The sequence below is a fragment of the Sycon ciliatum genome, chromosome 1, assembly GCF_964019385.1.
Source record: "Sycon ciliatum chromosome 1, ocSycCili1.1, whole genome shotgun sequence".
Lineage (NCBI taxonomy): Eukaryota > Metazoa > Porifera > Calcarea > Leucosolenida > Sycettidae > Sycon > Sycon ciliatum.
The window spans coordinates 30,496,083-30,516,590 of record NC_088643.1 but is presented as its reverse complement, the minus strand read 5'-3'; the positions used below and the strand labels follow the sequence as shown (position 1 = coordinate 30,516,590).

General features: G+C 46.5%; 1 protein-coding gene and 1 non-coding gene across 3 annotated transcripts in view; both read left to right on the top strand.

The window, feature by feature from the left end:
• Positions 1–6,733: 6,733 nt before the first annotated feature.
• Positions 6,734–20,508, top strand: part of LOC135822519 (dymeclin-like) — a 34,919-nt gene continuing 21,144 nt past the window's right edge. The window contains exons 1-6 of one of the 2 annotated variants that reach the window (XM_065335315.1): positions 6,734–6,994; positions 13,043–13,095; positions 15,978–16,080; positions 17,414–17,504; positions 19,308–19,422; positions 19,935–20,119. In XM_065335315.1, coding sequence (XP_065191387.1) covers positions 6,852–6,994; positions 13,043–13,095; positions 15,978–16,080; positions 17,414–17,504; positions 19,308–19,422; positions 19,935–20,119 — 690 coding nt within the window. In that variant the 5' untranslated portion in view covers positions 6,734–6,851. Of the gene's footprint in view, positions 6,995–13,042; positions 13,096–15,977; positions 16,081–17,413; positions 17,505–19,307; positions 19,429–19,934; positions 20,120–20,508 lie in introns of both variants that reach the window. The other variant, XM_065335306.1, reaches the window with a different exon arrangement.
• Trnak-cuu (transfer RNA lysine (anticodon CUU)) lies at positions 9,547–9,619 on the top strand. Its single transcript has one exon. It is a non-coding gene; the product is annotated as a tRNA-Lys (tRNA).

Genomic DNA, 20,508 nt, shown 5'->3' with positions numbered 1-20,508 from the left:
ACACACACACACACACACACACACACACACACACACACACACACACACACACACACACACACACACACACACACACACACACACACACACACACACACACACACACACACACACACACACACACACACACACACACACACACACACACACACACACACACACACACACACACACACACACACACACACACACACACACACACACACACACACACACACACACACACACACACACACACACACACACACACACACACACACACACACACACACACACACACACACACACACACACACACACACACACACACACACACACACACACACACACACACACACACACACACACACACACACACACACACACACACACACACACACACACACACACACACACACACACACACACACACACACACACACACACACACACACACACACACACACACACACACACACACACACACACACACACACACACACACACACACACACACACACACACACACACACACACACACACACACACACACACACACACACACACACACACACACACACACACACACACACACACACACACACACACACACACACACACACACACACACACACACACACACACACACACACACACACACACACACACACACACACACACACACACACACACACACACACACACACACACACACACACACACACACACACACACACACACACACACACACACACACACACACACACAGACACACACACACACACACACACACACACACCTTGAACCTTGAAACCTTGAAACTGCCACCTAAAGGTGATGCAGTGCCTCAAAGAGGCAAGGAGGGCAGAGTTACTTCTTGCATTTGTGTTGAGCCAGGTACTGGAGACGTGTGAACTTCCGAGAGCAGGTCGGGCATGGGATGGTGCGGCGCTCGGAGCCAGAGCTGCATGTTCTGCGGTTGCAGTTGTGCCGGTGGTGCCCAGCTTTGCTCCGGAAACAGCGGTCACAGGTGTGGCAGTGATAATGACATTGGCTGCAATCAGGTGGGCTAAGTGCAACAATCTCTGGAACTGGAGCGTCACCAAGACTGGGAGAGCAGCTGTGCACAGCAAATCCACCTCGGCTAGCAAACCAACGATGGCACGTTTCGCACAACACAGCACCGGCCTGTTCATGGATCGGCTTCAGTCGCTCTTCCCTGCATTTGTGCCGCCGAAGTCCGCTTTCACTGGCGAAGAGTCGCTCACAGATCGCACAACACACTGACTTGGCTGTCGTTTCAAGGCGTAAACGCCGTGCAACAATAGCATCCGAGATGGACTGGATCCACTCGCCACGTTCAGCTGCGAGGTCGTACCAACCGGTGTATAGACCGAACGCCTTGAGGTCATCGCGTACCACATCACGCCATCGACGCCTGGGGCCATGAGCAGGGCGTGGAGTATGGAGCCACGAGAACAACCTTTGGAAGCCGGTGGTCGTCCATCCTGGCAATGTGGCCAAGCCACTGCAGCCGTCGACGGGCAACCATGTCAGCAACTTAACTGGCTCTGTAGCGCACATTCTATGCAGCGAGGCAGATGACAGGTGGTCCTCCCACTGTTTGGAACGCGAGATGCCGAGAATGACACGAACGCAGCGGTTGTGGAATTGTTCAAGGCGACGTATGTCGGCACGCAACAGTGTCCAGTTCTCAGCCCCGTACAGCAGCACCGACAACACACAGCATGTGTACGTGTGTTGTTTTGTCTTGGATGTTAGTGAAGTGTTCCGAAAAACTGACGGGTAGAGGCTACCAAAGGCCTTAGATGCAGCAGCTATGCGGTTGGACACATCGGTGTGGCATCGTCCGTCTGGTGTTACCACTGAGCCGAGATATGTAAACTGGCTGACATGCTGGATGGCGTTGCCTTGTACGCTTAGCGGGGTACGGTCACTGTCGTTGATCTGATGCCCAACAGCCATGAACACTGTCTTTGCCATGTTGAGAGACAGCCCGAATGCTCCACTGACCTCCGCAAATATCTCAAGCATACGCTGAGCATCCGAGTGGCTGGGTGCAAACAAGGCTGCATCATCAGCAAACTCACCATCTGTGATGACCATATCATTACCACGCTTAGATCTCTTGAAAAGCTGACCATCGGCACAGGTACGGAGTGGAAAACCAGACACTCCACGCTCTTGGACGCGTGCGCACCAACGTTCCATCACTGCACCAGCAAACAAGTTGAAAAGGACTGGTGCCATTGTACACCCTTGGCGCAATCCGTTGCACACTGGGAAGCCTTCAGTGGGGGAACCATTAACGATGATCGTGGCTGTCATGTTGTCGTGAAAAGACTTCAGAAGGCTGACCAGTTGCTCCGGGACTCCCAGCTTCAGCAGGACAATCCACAGTGCAGCACGCGGAACAGAATCGTATGCCTTCCTCAAATCGACAAACACCAGGAATCCCTTGGATTGGTGCTCGTGACACTTCTCTACAACCTGGCGAACAACAAACGTCATGTCCGTGCAGAAGCGACCTTTCCGGAAACCACACTGTGATTCAGGCAGCACACTTTCGGCGACTTTCTGCAATCGGTTTTGCAGCAGGCGTCCGAACAGCTTGCCAATGACGTCGAGGAGTGCGATGCCACGCCAGTTGTCGCAGCTAGTGAGGTCACCCTTCTTGGGTATCGGTATTATCTCTGCATTCACCCAATCTTGCGGTACTACGCCCTCCTCCCAAACCGCGGTAATGAGCTTAAACAGATTGGCATAGAATAGGTCGCAGTTGTATTTGACCATTTCCGGTAGAATGTCGGAGCTTCCAGCAGCTTTCCCGTTCGTAAGATAGCGAAGGCAGCGCTGGGCCTCTTCAGCAGTGGGTGAGGTGGCCAGGTGTTCCATGATGTTGCGCTGCTGGACCAAGTCAACTTCAGATCGGACAAAGCCGCTTGGAAGGTTCAGCAGCTTTTCGAAATGTTCAGACCAGCGGTTCTGCTGTGCCTCAACGGACGAGCATGGTGAGCCATCAGTCTGTTTGATCAGGCACGACTTAGTGGGAATCAATCCACGCCGGGCAGTCTGTAGATCCCGGATGCTGTTCCACACAACCTTACACCCAAACTTCCTAGATTCGGCATCAGACGCAGTCTTACGGAACCAGTCCTCCTTAGCACTGCGTACAGCATCCCTTGCAGCTGAGCGCGCGCGGACAAACTCTCGCCGGACCAGAGGTGATGGATCTGCTAAAGATTTCTGGAATAGAGTGTTACGATGTGCAAGGAGAGGCTCGAGAGTGGCAGAACTGGCTGAGAACCAATCTGGCTGACGACGGCGACTCTTGCCTAGGACAGAGGTAGCTGCTTTAACTGTGGCGTCCCGTAGTGAAATCCATTGATCCTGAACTGAGGTCCCTGGTGCAGCGTCTTGCAGACAGTCGGATGAGGTATGGTACCACTCCGCCACAGTTGCTTGCCTTACTAAATCATCATCCTCTGCTGCAGTTGGGTCAGCAGGTCCGAGCTGGGATACATCAAAGCGACGGCGATCAGGGGCCTTGCTCTTTGGCGGGTAGAAACGGCGGCGGCAACCAAGTGACAACGTTAGCCCAACAAGTTTGTGATCGGTCCCACACTCAGCAGACCGGTACACACGGCAATCTGTACAGCGCTGAAAATCCCGCTGCCGGGTGATCACATAATCAATACAGTGCCAGTGCTGTGAACGTGGGTGCTGCCAGGTAACTTTATGAATGTCCTTTTTTCTTGAAGTACGTATTACAGAGTCGAGAGTTGAACTCTCTCTCTCTCTCTCTCTCTCTCTCTCTCTCTCCCTCCCTCCCTCCCTCCCTCCCTCCCTCCCTCCCTCCCTCCCTCCCTCCCTCCCTCCCTCCCTCCCTCTCTCTCTCTCTCTCTCTCTCTCTCTCTCTCTCTCTCTCTCTCTCTCTCTCTCTCTCTCTCTCTCTCTCTCTCTCTCTCTCTCTCTCTCTCTCTCTCATGCATGCGTCACACTCTCATGGAATGTTCTCTTATAAGATTGCATGCTTCACACTCCTAGGCTTATGGAATTTTCTCTTATAAGATTGCATGGTTCACACTCTCAAGGAATTTTCTCTTATAAGATTGCATGCTTCACACTCTCATGTAATATTTCTTCATTCTTCGTCGTTTTGTGAGAGCTTGGACAACCCACTTGTCCAGGCAAGAAGGTAGCAATGCCTGTTCATTCTGGCGAAGTAGAATAGAATATACCAACCAACCAATCTAACAACATGATTGTACAACAATCCACGGTTGGCAGAGCCCCGGTCCGTTGGGACCATCCGTGAACCATATTTAATATTATTATTTTTAGAAGAGGTCGGAGGCGAATGATACTTAAAAACGAAGGTAAGTTTTGGGTCGCAAGTATCCACGCAAACACACATCCAATGAGTCACTTGTCAAAAGTATCGAACGTTTTCGGTCCCTTCTCATCAAGGATTATACAGGGAATGGCTCAAGTTAGAAAGACTAAAACTTATATAGCATAACGATAATCAGATAACAACACTCGTGACAAGGTGGAAAATTATCAAGCTCAGCACGACACAAAACTCGAAGGAAAATAATAATAATAGTGACAACAACATTTTAATATGGCAATAAGTAGGACGAGCTGAAGCGACATGTGGACTACTTTATTAACAATGTAAGCGATGGAGACGATGCAAGAAACAACCTAAAGGGTAAGGAAAAATACATGTAAGAAGAAAAAGGGCAATGGAAAAAAAAGATGATTCGAACAAGTTTTCGTACAACACTCTTCAGGAATCACCGTTGTACTAAAGAACAAAATGAGAACAAAGGAAATAATATAGCAATCAAGGTAGGGTGACACGATACAATGACAGCACTAGAATATCGAGGTGCGATTTCTCACAAAAGTGTGCAGAAAACAAGGGTATACAAGTAAGAACTAAGCGTGACAAGTGTGTATCAGCAACAAAAAACAAAAAACTTGTTCGAATCATCTTTTTTTTTCCATTGCCCTTTTTCTTCTTACATGTATTTTTCCTTACCCTTTAGGTTGTTTCTTGCATCGTCTCCATCGCTTACATTGTTAATAAAGTAGTCCACATGTCGCTTCAGCTCGTCCTACTTATTGCCATATTAAAATTATTGTCTCCTCGTCGAATTTTTAAAGACAACAACATTGTGAGCAAATTAAGTTACATTGTTAACACCTCGACGCGACGAGGAGTAACACCAAACAATTGTAGCGACAACACATTTTCTTTCTGTACGCAAAGTTCCGGATCTAACTTACGGATATACAAAGCTTCAGAATCGCACTTCGTCAATGAAGCAACATCTGTCAGCCCGTACCAATTGTCGTGAGTTGTACAGTGCTAACTTCAGTAGCGCTAACCTCGTTGGTCTTTCCATATCCATAACCTTGAACCTTCCAAGTAAGTTGGAAGGCTGTCGGTTAGCGCTACGGAGATGTGTTGAAGCTAGGTGTCAGGACGTCGAATGTCTCAGTACTCTGTCAGTTTTGTGCCTAGTCATTGCACTTTCTGACTGTATAATAGTATTATGGCTCAACATCCGAGTTTCAAATTATTATTATAATTAAATTTTTGATAGGACAATCCCCACAGGCCTGAGGCCATATGGGTGTTGAACCCGGTTCTGACCCTCATTATGCTAAGGGAGTTTTTAGACTTCTCTTTACGTCCGAGTCAGTCGTGTATTCTTTGATCGCTCCTGTATGTCGTCCTGACATGATAGTCGTGTAGCTCAGTACTTTAACCTGAATTGTTTTTCTTAATTTTTTTTTCTTCCAACTTCTGCCCATGGCGTCCCTCTCTCAGCTCGTCAGCTGTCAACAGTCCGGTCACCACCATGACGCTGTCGCGAGAAGGTGCTCTCTGTAGACGAGGTTGGTGATGTCCCGACGCGACCATGGGTAGGCCTTCACCACGTCAGAACACCCCCCCGGCTACACGTAACGTTGGTTACCTCCACTAGTTCCGCTGGGAAATAACTTGTTTGTTGTTGATGTTGTCACGCAAACTAGTAGATCTACTATAACAAGGTTTATCTAATACTACTACTAGTATTGAACTAGTATAATAGCAAGAGCACATAAGTCATAACCCCCTTTTATATACTCTTGATAATTAGCTGTAGGCTGTACCGCGTACCGGTCAGCGAGCTACTATACAATTATTTAGAGGCAGAAAATATTGATCACGATCTGGCGGTGCATCCACGCCCGCACCAGCCATGTGCTCGTCCAGCTTCTGACCCTGGCGCACAAGGCACCCCTACCCGCCATCAGCAGTCAAATGGCCTACGAAGCCAGGCAAACCGTAGCTGCTGCGGTCAGCGGAGATTTTCTGCTGCTGGGGCCCCTGTTTACTGGCATTATAACGGTAGTATCCTAATCTCTTCCTATGTGCTTCTTATACTGATCTCTTACTACCGGTATGTCACAGTATGTGCTTCCATAGCCACTTCTACAAAATTGTAGCCTACATACAATGCAGGCTTCGCCACCATTTTCTTGGGTCGTCATCCCGTTTGAATGTGCAAAGTAAAATTAAAATCCAACCAACCAACCAATATTTAAAAAAATAATGCAATAGCGTCGACGTCGTCATCTTTCCCTGCGTAAAACCCGTGATTTTATTATGAAAAAGTCTTTTTGAACATTCAGCTTTTTTACATGTTTCTGCTCTCTCAGCGCTCAGCTCTCTCTCTTTTTAGAAATCCCCCCGCAACAGAGTGAGCACAGCTTGAACTAACTTGAAGCTAATCACTGGCGAGCAGCTTCCTGAGAGCAGTGGTTGTAATGTTCTGATTTGAAATACCGGTATGGGAATAACAGCATCAACAACCTTCGACTCCCTGAGTAGCAATGCGTTGCTTGTACGCCTGGTTGGCCGCGAGACGATTGGATTGAACGATTCGTTTTGGACTGATCTTCTTGCTTTCACGTTCTCAGCACCACTGAGAAGGTAAAGTCTACGCGAGCCTTTTCAAATACATTGTGTATGTGCTGCCGGTCGAATGCGTAGACTCTACTGCCTATGTGCTGCAGTGTAGTTGAATCTACTCGCTATCATTATTACTAGTTTGAAAATCTGAACTATGTACACAATCAAGCTCGGACACTGACCCAATAATTATAAATGTAGAAAAAAACTCATATCAATGTGGCCCTTCTCCTATGCATATATGGCTATGTAGAGGTCTACGCGGTTCATGCTCAGTTCAGGCGAACTCCAGCACTACATGTACACAGTCATACGGTACCAGTGCATGACATTAGGGAGGTTTCGCTCTACGGAATTACGTATGAAAATAACGTAGGAACTGCACGGAATTTTCATACGTAAAAATCAGAGCTGTTGGGTTTCGCTCTACGTGATTTCTCCACAACTGCTAAACATGCGTTGTTGCTTTGGAGACGCGTTGGCTGCATGCGTCCACCGCATGAACCGAAACCGCGTTTTCCATAATATTTTGCACATGGTGTACGGTGTGTGTACCTTGTGTTTCGCGCGGCTTGAACGTTGCCATGGACAAATGCGAAAAAATATTTCAAAAAGTCCTACGGAGGACCCAACGTAGGAAACAGCTTTCCTACGGAAATCCGTAGAGAGATTTACGTATGAAAGTTGCCCTCGCTCCCCGGCGCGTACGACATACGGATTTTCATACGTAATTACTAGGGCTGAAAGGAATATTCGAATTATTCGAATATTCGAAATGTGCAGACCGGAAAAAGAATATTCTTTGTCAAAATAGAATAAGAATATTCGTAAATTACAGAAACTCGCCTTTTTGGTACCGATCAGGCTTATTTCGTGCAAAATACGAGTAGACTTGCCACCTTTAATGTGTTATCATCAGCAAGACAAATGATGACAATGCCACTTTCACACATCTCTCTTGTAATCGGGGTACACACCAGTCAATGGTCTATGGTTACCATGGATACAACAAGGTATCCATGGATATGGTATGGTTAAGAATATTCGGAATATTCTTCGTTTCACATGTATTCGGAAAAGGAATATTCGTTCGCTTCATTGAGCATTCGTTTCAGCCCTAGTAATTACGTGGAGCGAAACCTCCCTATTGTGTTCACCAGTGTTCCCCATTTAAAAAATTATGTTTTTGCCAAGGCTAGTCGAATGTACAGTAGTAGTACAGTATACTGAAGGTGCCATGCTGCATTTTCTCATCTAGTACTTGTAGACTTGTAGTAGTACTAGAATAAGATCGATTCAGTATTTGACGATACCACCAGCACCACATTATCATTCAACTGGTTTTTTAATTTTTTATTTGGCACGCAGATTTTCACACAGCAGTGTCTTTGTGCTGTAATGGCGCAAATTATGTAGTCGAAGGAGTAGTCTTGGTCTGGGGAAAGGAATGGATTGTTTTGGGATATCAGCAAGGAGCTGTTCCTCGCAACATATCACTTGTAATGCCAATTTTGTCCTTGCCGAAATTGACCTTACTTTTGCACCTGAGACTTACCAACTGAAATGCATCATGCTCAAGGTGGAGTTTGTGCTTTTATAGCCATGAATTATGTCAGTAATCTGTCCCCATGACATGAATTACCCAGCGAAATATCAGAAATGCTGCGCAGAATTTTGCAGCTAAATCAGCAAGTTCTGCGGCAACTCTGCATATCATTCTATGTGCCACAGCAGTTCTGCTAAGAAACCTAGGCATGAAAACGGTTTGAACCTTCACAGCCACACCGAGTCCTGTTTTTCGTATGAAAAAAAAGCTGAGTTTTCATGCGACAACAAGCGAAAGAGAAGATAAAGCTTCGAAGCGAAGAGAGTTATGCTCATTGAATATTTTGTTTTCGTGCTTTGGACACTTCTTCAGCCGAATACCGTCACAGCTTTCACAATGCGCTCCATTCTGATTTTCACTCAATGCGCTCCGTTCTGATTTTCACTCAATGCGCTCCGTTCTGATTTTCACTCAATGCGCTCCGTTCTGATTTTCACTCAATGCACTCCGTTCTGATTTTCACTCAATGCGCTCCGTTCTGATTTTCACGCACGTTCTGGCGGAACATGGGTGAGCCTCCTTCCACGGCGTATGGTGAATCAGAAAACAACTGTCCGTGGGTCACTGAGTATCATGTGGTACATGTACATGTAAAGTACACATGGATTACGTTGGACTAAAGCTGTATCCACAACTGGTGCGTGTACGTGTAAAACAAAGTGTTCGTGCGTATCTTTTGATGGATTTTGGGGCGTCGTGCGTATGGAAACGCGCCGACATGGAAATTCCTGTATGTTGGAATTTTTAGCGCGTATCAGGCGCATACGGCGTACATGGCAGTCACTTTGACTGGCGGGGTAAAAAAATTAGTACTCGAAGGCGTCACGCTATCGCACGCTCTAAATACGACTCGAATTGCTGTTTTTTTTTGAAAGCCTGAACGCACGTTTGGGCACGCATGAACCGCAAGTGCACCGTGTCAAACGAGTCGCGACAAGACCAAATCCTTTAGAGAAACTCTTCAGCAGCCCGGCTAGCTCAGTCGGTAGAGCATGAGACTCTTAATCTCAGGGTCGTGGGTTCGAGCCCCACGTTGGGCGCTCTCTTTTTTTTGTTTAGTTCTGTAGATTTAAAAATAGCATTCACCGTTTTGGCCCCCTAGCGACAGGAACCCAAATTGTATACATGTATGTAGTTACGCAAGGAGGAAACGTGCAAGTTAGTTTGGTGCTGGAAATCTGTATAGAGGTTTTCCAAGGTTGGACCAACGGTCTCTTTTTGGGGTCACGTGCGAGAAATTTTTGAATCGCTGGTGAACAGGCGAAGCCCAGTTCACGTTCACTTTGTATGGGAATGGATGAATGGAGGTGAAAGAAGAACTAGAATGGCGCTCCACTAGATGTCCGGCACTCGTGTTGAGTCAGAGCAGTTGCCAGGGCCCTTCCATGGCTTGGGCGAAAAAGAACAAGCTTCAGAATCGCTCCAAGCGCTGGTGGAGACGAACCTGTCACATTTCGTATACTTTTCAATGCGTTTTGACATACGACTTGTTCACCACAATCTCGGGGTGAGCGCCGGTGGCGGGCACGACGCCCCGTCCTTGAAACATTTCTATACATAATATGTATTCGCATGCAACGACGCAAATCCACACAATTCAGTAGACACTTTTTCTATCAAACGTTTTCTTTCCCTTCTCTTCAGGATAGTACAGGGAATGTTGGAAATTAGAAAAACACATAACTATATAGAGAATGAAAGAAAGAAAAAGTCAACACTTCAACATAGGTGTTAAAATGATTAAAGTGTTAAAAACTCAAAAACAAACAGCTGCAAGTTGTAGACAAACACGTTGAACACATCAGGGAACACTTGTCACACTTTCACGAGGTGTGACACCAAACAACTGCAACGATAACACATTCTCCTTCTGTACACATAGTTCTGGATCTAGTTTACGAATATACAGAGCTTCTAACACAGCAAGATGTAACTTAGACCTTCCACGAGTCAAAATCGAAAAGATATCATCACTATACAACTTACAACAACTAGCACTGCTCGACAAATGACGCTTGATGGACGATGTCCGATCACTTAGCTCTGTCACCTTCGACGCCTGCCGTTGTTCTCTTCCGTTAGGCTTGTTTGGTTGGTTGCTCCGGTCCACACCTCCAACGTCCGTTGATTTCATGTCCGTTTTTGTTGATTTCATGGCCGTTTTCGTGTCACTTCTTGGTCTTCCTCGTTTCCTCTTGTTGATCGTTGTTGTCACTTCCATTATCGACGTATTCAGATCCCCAGTACTCCGTCTCTTCACCTTGCTTCTGGTAACTCTTCCGGTGTCTATGAGCTCCAGTGTCACATTGGGTGGTTTTCGAGACGGTCTCCCTCGCTTCCTCACGCTTGTCTGAGATGGGCCAAGCTCCCCGCCCGTCGAGGCGGAGGCGCGCATGCGTACATCTACACTGGACGCAGACAAAGGCGTTCCAGTATCGGACTGCACAGCACATTTTGGAGGACGGCCATGACGAGGACGAGTACCACGAGCGTCAACAGGGACAAGACCTAACGGCACATGTTGACGGATGCGTGCGCCCAGGTGTTGAAGGGTTCTACCTACGTACCGATCTTCACATTCTCGGCATTGAATCTATTTTTTTCAATGCCGAGAATGTGAAGATCGGTACGTAGGTAGAACCCTTCAACACCTGGGCGCACGCATCCGTCAACATGTGCCGTTAGGTCTTGTCCCTGTTGACGCTCGTGGTACTCGTCCTCGTCGTGGCCGTCCTCCAAAATGTGCTGTGCAGTCCGATACTGGAACGCCTTTGTCTGCGTCCAGTGTAGATGTACGCATGCGCGCCTCCGCCTCGACGGGCGGGGAGCTTGGCCCATCTCAGACAAGCGTGAGGAAGCGAGGGAGACCGTCTCGAAAACCACCCAATGTGACACTGGAGCTCATAGACACCGGAAGAGTTACCAGAAGCAAGGTGAAGAGACGGAGTACTGGGGATCTGAATACGTCGATAATGGAAGTGACAACAACGATCAACAAGAGGAAACGAGGAAGACCAAGAAGTGACACGAAAACGGCCATGAAATCAACAAAAACGGACATGAAATCAACGGACGTTGGAGGTGTGGACCGGAGCAACCAACCAAACAAGCCTAACGGAAGAGAACAACGGCAGGCGTCGAAGGTGACAGAGCTAAGTGATCGGACATCGTCCATCAAGCGTCATTTGTCGAGCAGTGCTAGTTGTTGTAAGTTGTATAGTGATGATATCTTTTCGATTTTGACTCGTGGAAGGTCTAAGTTACATCTTGCTGTGTTAGAAGCTCTGTATATTCGTAAACTAGATCCAGAACTATGTGTACAGAAGGAGAATGTGTTATCGTTGCAGTTGTTTGGTGTCACACCTCGTGAAAGTGTGACAAGTGTTCCCTGATGTGTTCAACGTGTTTGTCTACAACTTGCAGCTGTTTGTTTTTGAGTTTTTAACACTTTAATCATTTTAACACCTATGTTGAAGTGTTGACTTTTTCTTTCTTTCATTCTCTATATAGTTATGTGTTTTTCTAATTTCCAACATTCCCTGTACTATCCTGAAGAGAAGGGAAAGAAAACGTTTTGATAGAAAAAGTGTCTACTGAATTGTGTGGATTTGCGTCGTTGCATGCGAATACGTATTACGAAACTGTTTTTCCCACCGCCTCCAAACTACTGTTTGAAATACATAATATGTTTAGTATTATTTACCGTTGCTTGCAGATAATAGACACCCTTAGCAAACAACGGTAACGCTATTTTTTACGGTACTCGTACCTTGATCACCCAAATAGCGTTGAAGCTGCAGCGTATGAACGATATGGGGGCTGATTTATCGTTGTGACCAACGGTACGTGTTTTGGCCAAATATTGCATAGTCCGTACGCATTTCACCTTGTATCGCGTATATGGTGACAAAAATGGTTGTACTGCGCGAAATCAAAGCTATTCTCGTGACCGCAGCGTACTAAAAATAGCGTGCATCTTGCTAAAGGTCGAACCAAAATCACGGTATTTTCCCCCTTACGATAATACCGTTACAACATAACGTTTTTTGCTAAGGGTGTCTATTATTTAATTTTTAATATTTATTTTGCCCGAATAATGTCCTATTGATACCAAATTTTTCACTATTTTGCTTCCTGGGTAATTGTACAGTGGAAAATAATAGGAACGCTAAAATGCTAACCATGTCTGTTGTACTGACCTCCGGGTACCGTGCAAGTTCTCAAAAGGGTAACTCATAAAACTGACTGGGGATGGGCTGTTTCATCACAATCCCATTCAGATCCTTGATTACCCTATTATATAAATCACGTCCATCTGACTAGACGATGAGTGACAGAGAACTCACAAGAAGAAGAAGTCAGTAGGAAGTTTCTGTGAACTCTGAGCTTTGGACACCCTTCTTCTTTCCCGGTTGTGTGAACTCCCTCTGTATGTACATTGTACTGTATTGGGTATTATACAGTGAGGACTCCAAGGCGCTGACGGAAGCCACTCTGCCACTATGTCAGAAACTTGGTACGTGTATGTGTGTGTGTGTGTGTGTGTGTGTGTGTGTGTGTGTTTGTGTGTGTGTGTCTGTGTGTGTGTGCGTGTGTGTATGTGTATATATATGTTACACTCAGCATATGGTCACGTCTCTATATATGGTCACAGCTCTATAATTATATGGTCACTATATATCTGTACAGTGTACAGGCGACATGGTGCACCGCTGTACATGGTCACAGATGGAATGCAATGGAGCCTTGCTTTCACAGATGGTGCTGCAGTATGAACCAGGGATCCCTGCCTCCTACATAGGCCATATAGGGCTCCCTGGTATGAACTCGGTCACCATAAAATGCGCAGGCTTTTTGATTTGTTGTTGTTTTCAGTTCCACTGATTTTCTTTCTTGTTGCCATCGCCAAGACAATGTCACAGATGGTGCTGCAATATGAACCTATGATCCCTACATAGGGCTCGCTGGTATGAACGCGGTCATGAAAGCCGCAGTCTTTTTCATTTGTTGTTGTTTACAGTTTGACTGATTTTCTTTCTTTTTTGTCTGAGCTTGTTTTACTTGTAGCTTGTGAAGTTGAAGCAGTTATTCTATTATCCCCTGCTATATTTTGCTATAATATTTTAGGTTGATTTGTTCGTATAATGTAGTTTGAAGGTGGAAGAAGAAGTGCAGGTTATTAGAGTTGGAAAGTCCATACGAAGTGCTTCAAAACTAAAGATAGAAATGCGGAGTCATTTTGGATTTCCTTTTAGGAAATAACTACAGTGTGTTTGGTCAAAGCACAGAACCCAAGTGGGGTGAGGGGGAAATTGCGGAGCACGTTAATGCAACTGAGAATGTTCACGTCGAGGAGAGGTACATTGTGTGTGTGTGTGTGTCCGTGCGTGCGGGCGTGTGTGTGTATGTGTGTGTATCGTTACCCCACGCAGCAATGATTAGAATTATGTTCTGAGTTGTGACCACATACAATGTACTAGTACGATTTCAGTTAGCAATTGACCACATCTAGAGTGGCCATGGGGTGTGTAGTAGCTGGAAATGCAACTCCTACAGGTGCATGTGTGTGCTGTCTGCAATGTTATTGTGCCCATATATAGACAAGACACATTGCATATGACCACATATAGAGTGACCATGTATAGCGACCTTTGAACAATTTGACCATATATAGAGCAATGACCACATATAGAGGATTGCTGGGCTACTGAGTCCTACCGTATATTCTCTATTATAAGCGCAGGTCTCCATTACTAGCACAGTCTCTAATACTAGCACACTGTGAGCACCTTTCGAAACATTATAAGCACGGTCTCTATTATTAGCACGGTCTTGGTGGAAATCAATGCGGCATGCATGATATCTAGCACGTATTTTTTCTTGCCCTGTATGGATGTATTGGTTGAAAAAATATAAGCACGGTCTCCAATATAAGCGCGGTCTCCAATATAAGCACGGGGTAGAGGGGTGTTTAAAAAATATAAGCACGGCGCTTATAATAGAGAATATACGGTATATATAAATATATATCAGGGCTCAAACGGTTAGTCCGATTAACCGGTTGCAGACCGGTTACGAAGAATTAACGGTTAACCGATAAAGATAACGGTCACGCAGTAACTTTTCAGTCAATTTTTCAAGTATCAGGTCGTTGCAAAGTGTGCACTTTCGCGGGCTGTCGCACGCGTACGCAATTTCTGGGCTGTCAACTCGGTCATATCTGGTCTCTTGGTGTGAGAGTATGTATGAATGAGCATGCAAGAGAATGTACAAGTGTGCGTTGTACTGAATAGGGTACATTTTTTGAATGAGTATAGTCAAATATACGGTTAAAAAAAAGTCCGCAGGATTGCCGTGGCTTATAGGTTATAACCGGTTACCCGCCCTTTAGCTTAGCAGTTAACCGTCAGGGGTAAAACCGTGACCGTTTGAGCCCTAATATATATATGTGTGTGTGTGTGTGTGTGTGTGTGTGTGTGTGTGTGTGTGTGTGTGTGTGTGTGTGTGTGTGTGTGTGTGTGTGTGTGTGTGTGTGTGTGTGTGTGTGTGTGTGTGTGTGTGTGTGTGTGTGTGTGTGTGTGTGTGTGTGTGTGTGTGTGTGTGTGTGTGTGTGTGTGTGTGTGTGTGTGTGTGTGTGTGTGTGTGTGTGTGTGTGTGTGTGTGTGTGTGTGTCCCATATGGTGCAGTGGTATGTGCAGCGATTTCCAATCGATAGGTTGCGGGTTCGATTCCCGACGATTATGGTCACACACGTCTTTCTTCTCTTTCTCAGACTCTTCCTGACTTTTCTTTCATTCTCCTGGGTGGTTACCAACAGCCAGTGTATGCCGGAGTATGTGGTGTGATGTGTGTGTGGGAAAAAAAGAAAAAAAAAAAAAGAAGAAAAAGACCAAAAATAGGGATTCACTGGCCAGAAAAAGTCACTTCAAATAGCTGTATGGTGTAGACCAGGCTGAATAGTGACGGTCAATTCTTCAGCCTTGCAAGCTGTTGAATGGTGCAATCCCAGCACAAGTTGCTATGGCTTCTGCCGTAGCATTGCTATCATCGCCTCTGGCGATGGGCGTCAAAGGTCAAAGGTGTGTGTGTGTGTGTGTGTGTGTGTGTGTGTGTGTGTGTGTGTGTGTGTGTGTGTGTGTGTGTGTGTGTGTGTGTGTGTGTGTGTGTATATGTATGTATGTGTGTGTTGACATGTGGGTATACATCTCTATTTTGATTGTGCTGGACAATGGCCTGGGCCCCAACACCGTGTGCCAAACTAATGCTTGCCGCCGTATTACTTCACAGGAATATTACAATGGTCTATTTGTCATGGCATTCATAAAGAAAACCTGTCTTGTTTTAAGTGTTCTATTCGCCGGGTTCTCGTGCCTGTTTCTGGTGATATTTCTTGTGCAGTGGAGAATGGTGTTGCATCGGGCAACTTGTACACACTGGTGCAGTTGTTTGTATGGCGCTGTGAGCTGCTCTGCCATGCTGTGCAAACTGGACAGAACACTGAGTAGGTATTGTGTATTGTGTCTTTAAGCTTAGCCAGGCGAGCAGTAGTGGGTGTTGCATTATGCTATACACAGACCTATATTCAGAGGCACTTAGCCCTTTGGCGCACACCGTTCGAAGTCGAACGAAGGACATCTGTATGACAGTGGGTGCAGTCAAACCCTCATACCTCCGTCAAGTCTTGATAAAATACACGTCTAGGTGGAGAAATTCTCAGCAGTCACCTTGAACAAGTCCAAACTCTCCGATGAAGTTTTTAAGAGAGCGTCGAGTGCACGTCAGCCAGATAATTGCCATGCACTTTCCCACATAGCTTACTAGTATCCTTGGCTCCACCTGCTTCGTTGTGCCTCACAGTTACTAGTGTTCTTGTCTCCACCTGCTTTGTTGCGGGTTACAGCTTGGTTCCGGTCACCGTTGTATTTATAGATGTCCCAACATTGGGTTTGCTGTTGTGCTATTCAGACCCTACCAACCAACTTGGTCTGTTATGCGAACCGAGGCTTCTGATTTTGCATATTCTGCAGTGTTTTTGCATACTACCAATGTACTATTGTGCATAGTGCACAGTGCTTGTATGTAGCTGTGTCTTTGTGGATATGTGTGTGCCGCTGGCTGGATTTGTTAGCACTAAAAGGATGTGCTTTGTTCTGGTACTCACCACATGAGTTTCCATGGTACATGTAGCCGTAGCACGGCATACACTCGCTTTGGTACAACAACGATATACTGACTCATCAGTGAGTCATCACTCAGCTTGCCCTTGCCATGCTTCTACTGTCGTGGACATGGAAATCCGGTCGAATGACGTGGGGCCGGCGCCCTGCAGTGCGTACAGAACGTCGCATGCAGCGTATGTGTTGAAGGTATGCGTACTCACGGCTGCATGGCCAGCGCCCTGGGCCGCTTGGCCTCCGACTGGATTTCCATGTTCACGACAGTACTTAGCTGGTTGATACTGTTCAGCTTTCCGCACCATTTTGCTCAAATTCTGTAGTGCGCGCGATGGAGTGATTTTCCGTACAAATGGGGAAATTTTCGGAAGGTTAGCAGCACTGCCTGCTCCTAGCCACTACTTCTGGTGGGTGTTTGCTGAAGGCTTGGGGGCTACTAGCGTCCATGGGGGAGGGGGTGACAGAGGAGCGTCGCATGCTTGTCTCCTTTGATTGCATTGGCATGGTGTGCGATACTGATTATAGATGGAACAAGGAGAGCTTAGGGTCACTGGTGTAGAGGAGCGGGTAGATTTACTTACCTCTAATCACATGTGTGTGTGTGTGTGTGTGTGTGTGCGTGCGTGCGTGCGTGCGTGTGTGCATGGGTGATAAACACAGAGATCTGCCACTACTGACCTACAACAGTCTGCTGTTAATCAGGCAGCTCACTCAACATCTGATCTTGGTCTGTGCCGAAGACAAGCTAGAGGTAAGACAGAGCATGGCCTACTACTTGGTCCGCGTCAGCAATATTGTCGCTTATCTTTCGACAATTTGAACTTAGACTTTGGACATCAACGCGTGCACTTGAAGTGATAAAACTTGGTACGATGGACGGTACGGTATAGAATGACAACTAGCTATGAGGAATTTATTGTCCAAGGAAGGGTTCATACTTTTTTCGGTCCTCCTCGTCGCTGCTCTCGGCGCTGGTGACAAATATTTTTGCTCGGGATCGGCTCTCTTGCTTTTGCAAGCTCATCTCTCTTCCTCTCTCTGCCTGGCTATTTTCTAAAGAGAAGTCGGTCGTGACGGTCGCCTTCTCTATAGGACTTCGCATGGGCAGCACGACAGCCTGTGTGGTACAAATCAGACGCCGTTCTTTGCAAGATTTTATTTTGAACGACGACGACGACGCGTACAGTACTTGCAAATCTCCACGACGCACTGGATACTCCGAGCGTTGAGCTGGAGGTAAGGGAGCTGCGATCTCAGCTTGACGAGCGATCCCTGAGGTGAGCGATCTCGGCCGTTCAGCAAAATGGAGCTGATTCCGAGGAGCCGATTACTTTCTTGTGGCTTGCGCTGCTCTTGCCTGCACAGCGTAACAAGATAATCTATTTTGATGCGGCGCTGTATCAATCAGAATGACCCACCCGTCGCTCTCGAAATCCACTTGAACTCTAGCTAGACCTTTCAGGTACTAGTAAACTAACTTACTAACCAAAACTGGGATGAAATGGGCTGCCAAGTGAGTATTGGCGACATATAAACAAAGCTGAAAGATAAGCGACAATATCGCTGACGCGGACCAAGTACCAAAAATCCAATATTCCAATATACCAAGACAGTCATGTAGTCCAGTACACCAATACTCCAATATACCCATAGTAACATCCACACCGTGAAAACCTTCAGCAGGCCAAGTCAAATTCCTAATATAATATATACTGTCGCCAGCATGTTACAATCAACCTCATGACTAACAACTTCGTGGATAACAATATCTCCCATATACTGTATATGGACACGATCTTCAGACCTAGTAAGCATTTGACTGCATACTGTCAACCCCACAATTATCGACAACTGGTGAACACCAGTACTTTTCTCATACCCGATCAATGGTCATTATTCACAAGGTTGGCTGGCTGTACATGGCTAGTGCAGTTAGTACAGTTAGTGCACTGCCTGCCAGTGAAATCCTGCTATGCTTGGTTCACAATGCACCAGCTTCATTCCTAACGCACAGTCCTGAGAGCATGATGTACTGATGTTTGACTGGCGCAGTAATGGTGGCAATTTGGCAGCTCAAGGTTGTTACCGTGGCATTGCTTCAGTATTACCAAGAGTACATAACCCCCCAGAGTGTGCAACGCCTGATCCAGCTCTGCACAGGGTCTTGGTCGAGCGTAATCGGATCTTTGCGTCATAATACCGTACACATCTGAGGGGAACCCGGGGTGTCGCGGGTACTCTCGGATCAAAAACAACGGTGCCCTGCCTCGAGACCGGCCTTGCGCTGGTGTGGAGTGTACGCATGACATCAGAAGATCCGATTACGCTCGACCAAGACCCTATGCAGAGCTGGATCAGGCGTTGCACACTCTGGGGGGTTATGTACTCTTGGTATGACCTTTAACTAACAATTGCCCCTGTTGTTGTTGTTGTTGTTGTTGTTTCAAATCTTTATTCTCACAACAGCCAGTGGCCAATAAGAGATTGTTGTTGTTGTTGTTCTTGTTCTTGTTCTTGTTGTTGTTTTCCTTCTAACCATGTAATGGCGGTGTAGTCCTACTTCAATGCTACAGCGCCGTCCCCACCCAACAGTCCAGCTGCACGTCCACTCAAGACCGTGGCTGACAGCAGTTCCGCTGCATCATTGCCGCCAGACCAGCGACTGACATGTACGGGTAAGTGTAGCTATGGCAGCAGTGGCGGTGGCAGTGCCGGCAGTGCGGCGTCTGCTCAGGGATATACTCCTTGCAAGCATGCATTCTAGGCTCTTTGAATTCCTTTGCCATGTACTGACTGACACGAGTAGTGTGCAAACAGTACGGAAACAGTGTGCATGATGCTGGACTGGTATCTCATGAGCACATGTGCACAATTCTGATGCCTCATTGCCTACAGTGGTGGGTATTTGCTGTGTTATGACACTACTGTGGCTGCATATGGATTGCCGTCGCTTAAAAAAAGAAGTATTTCAGATTTTCAGTGTTTATATGATTCTGAGTTACAGACGCAGTTCAAGTTCTGGGCAGTGCCCGTCCCCGGATCACCAGGATACAAGAGAGACATGTGTTTAGTGAATGTGTGTTTGCAAACTCTGCGTACAGTTGTACTGTTTGTAGTTAGCGTGGCTAAGAACATGTCTTCTGGTGTGCTGTGACACATACACATCTGTCTCTATCCGCAGCACCTGTGCGTGGTGCCGAAGCAGCTCCCCCCGCACACGCCACCAGTGGTAGCGGCAGCAGCAGCGCTAGTAGTCCCAGCTCTCTGGCCTCCATGCCGTTTGTGAATCAGGCGCGCCAGATGATGTCGGCTGAGAGTGGTTATGCTGTGGTCGATGATGACATTACTGTGCCACTCGCCAAAGTTGTGAGTTTTTCTTGGTCTTGGACTGCTGGGCCTACTGGGCCTGCTAAATGGGGACAAGTTACATCCCACTTGAATTGGATTAGAAATAACACTCTGGCCAGACAGACAGACATGTTGTACTGTGGTTCTTGCATCGAGATAATATTGTGGTCTTGTTGCTCTTGAAAGGCATTTGGTGAAGAATGTTCTAAATTAGCAGCAACGTCCGGTGGTTTGCGAGGACATGATGTGACAGACCTTTGTGCAAAGTCGCAGTTTCTAATTGAGCAAGAACTCATTGAACAGTCCCAACTTCATTCCATATCACTGAATGCGAGAATAACACATGGTGGTTGCAATGTTAGTGTTACAGAGTACAGTACTGCAGTGTTACAATACTGCTGTGTTAC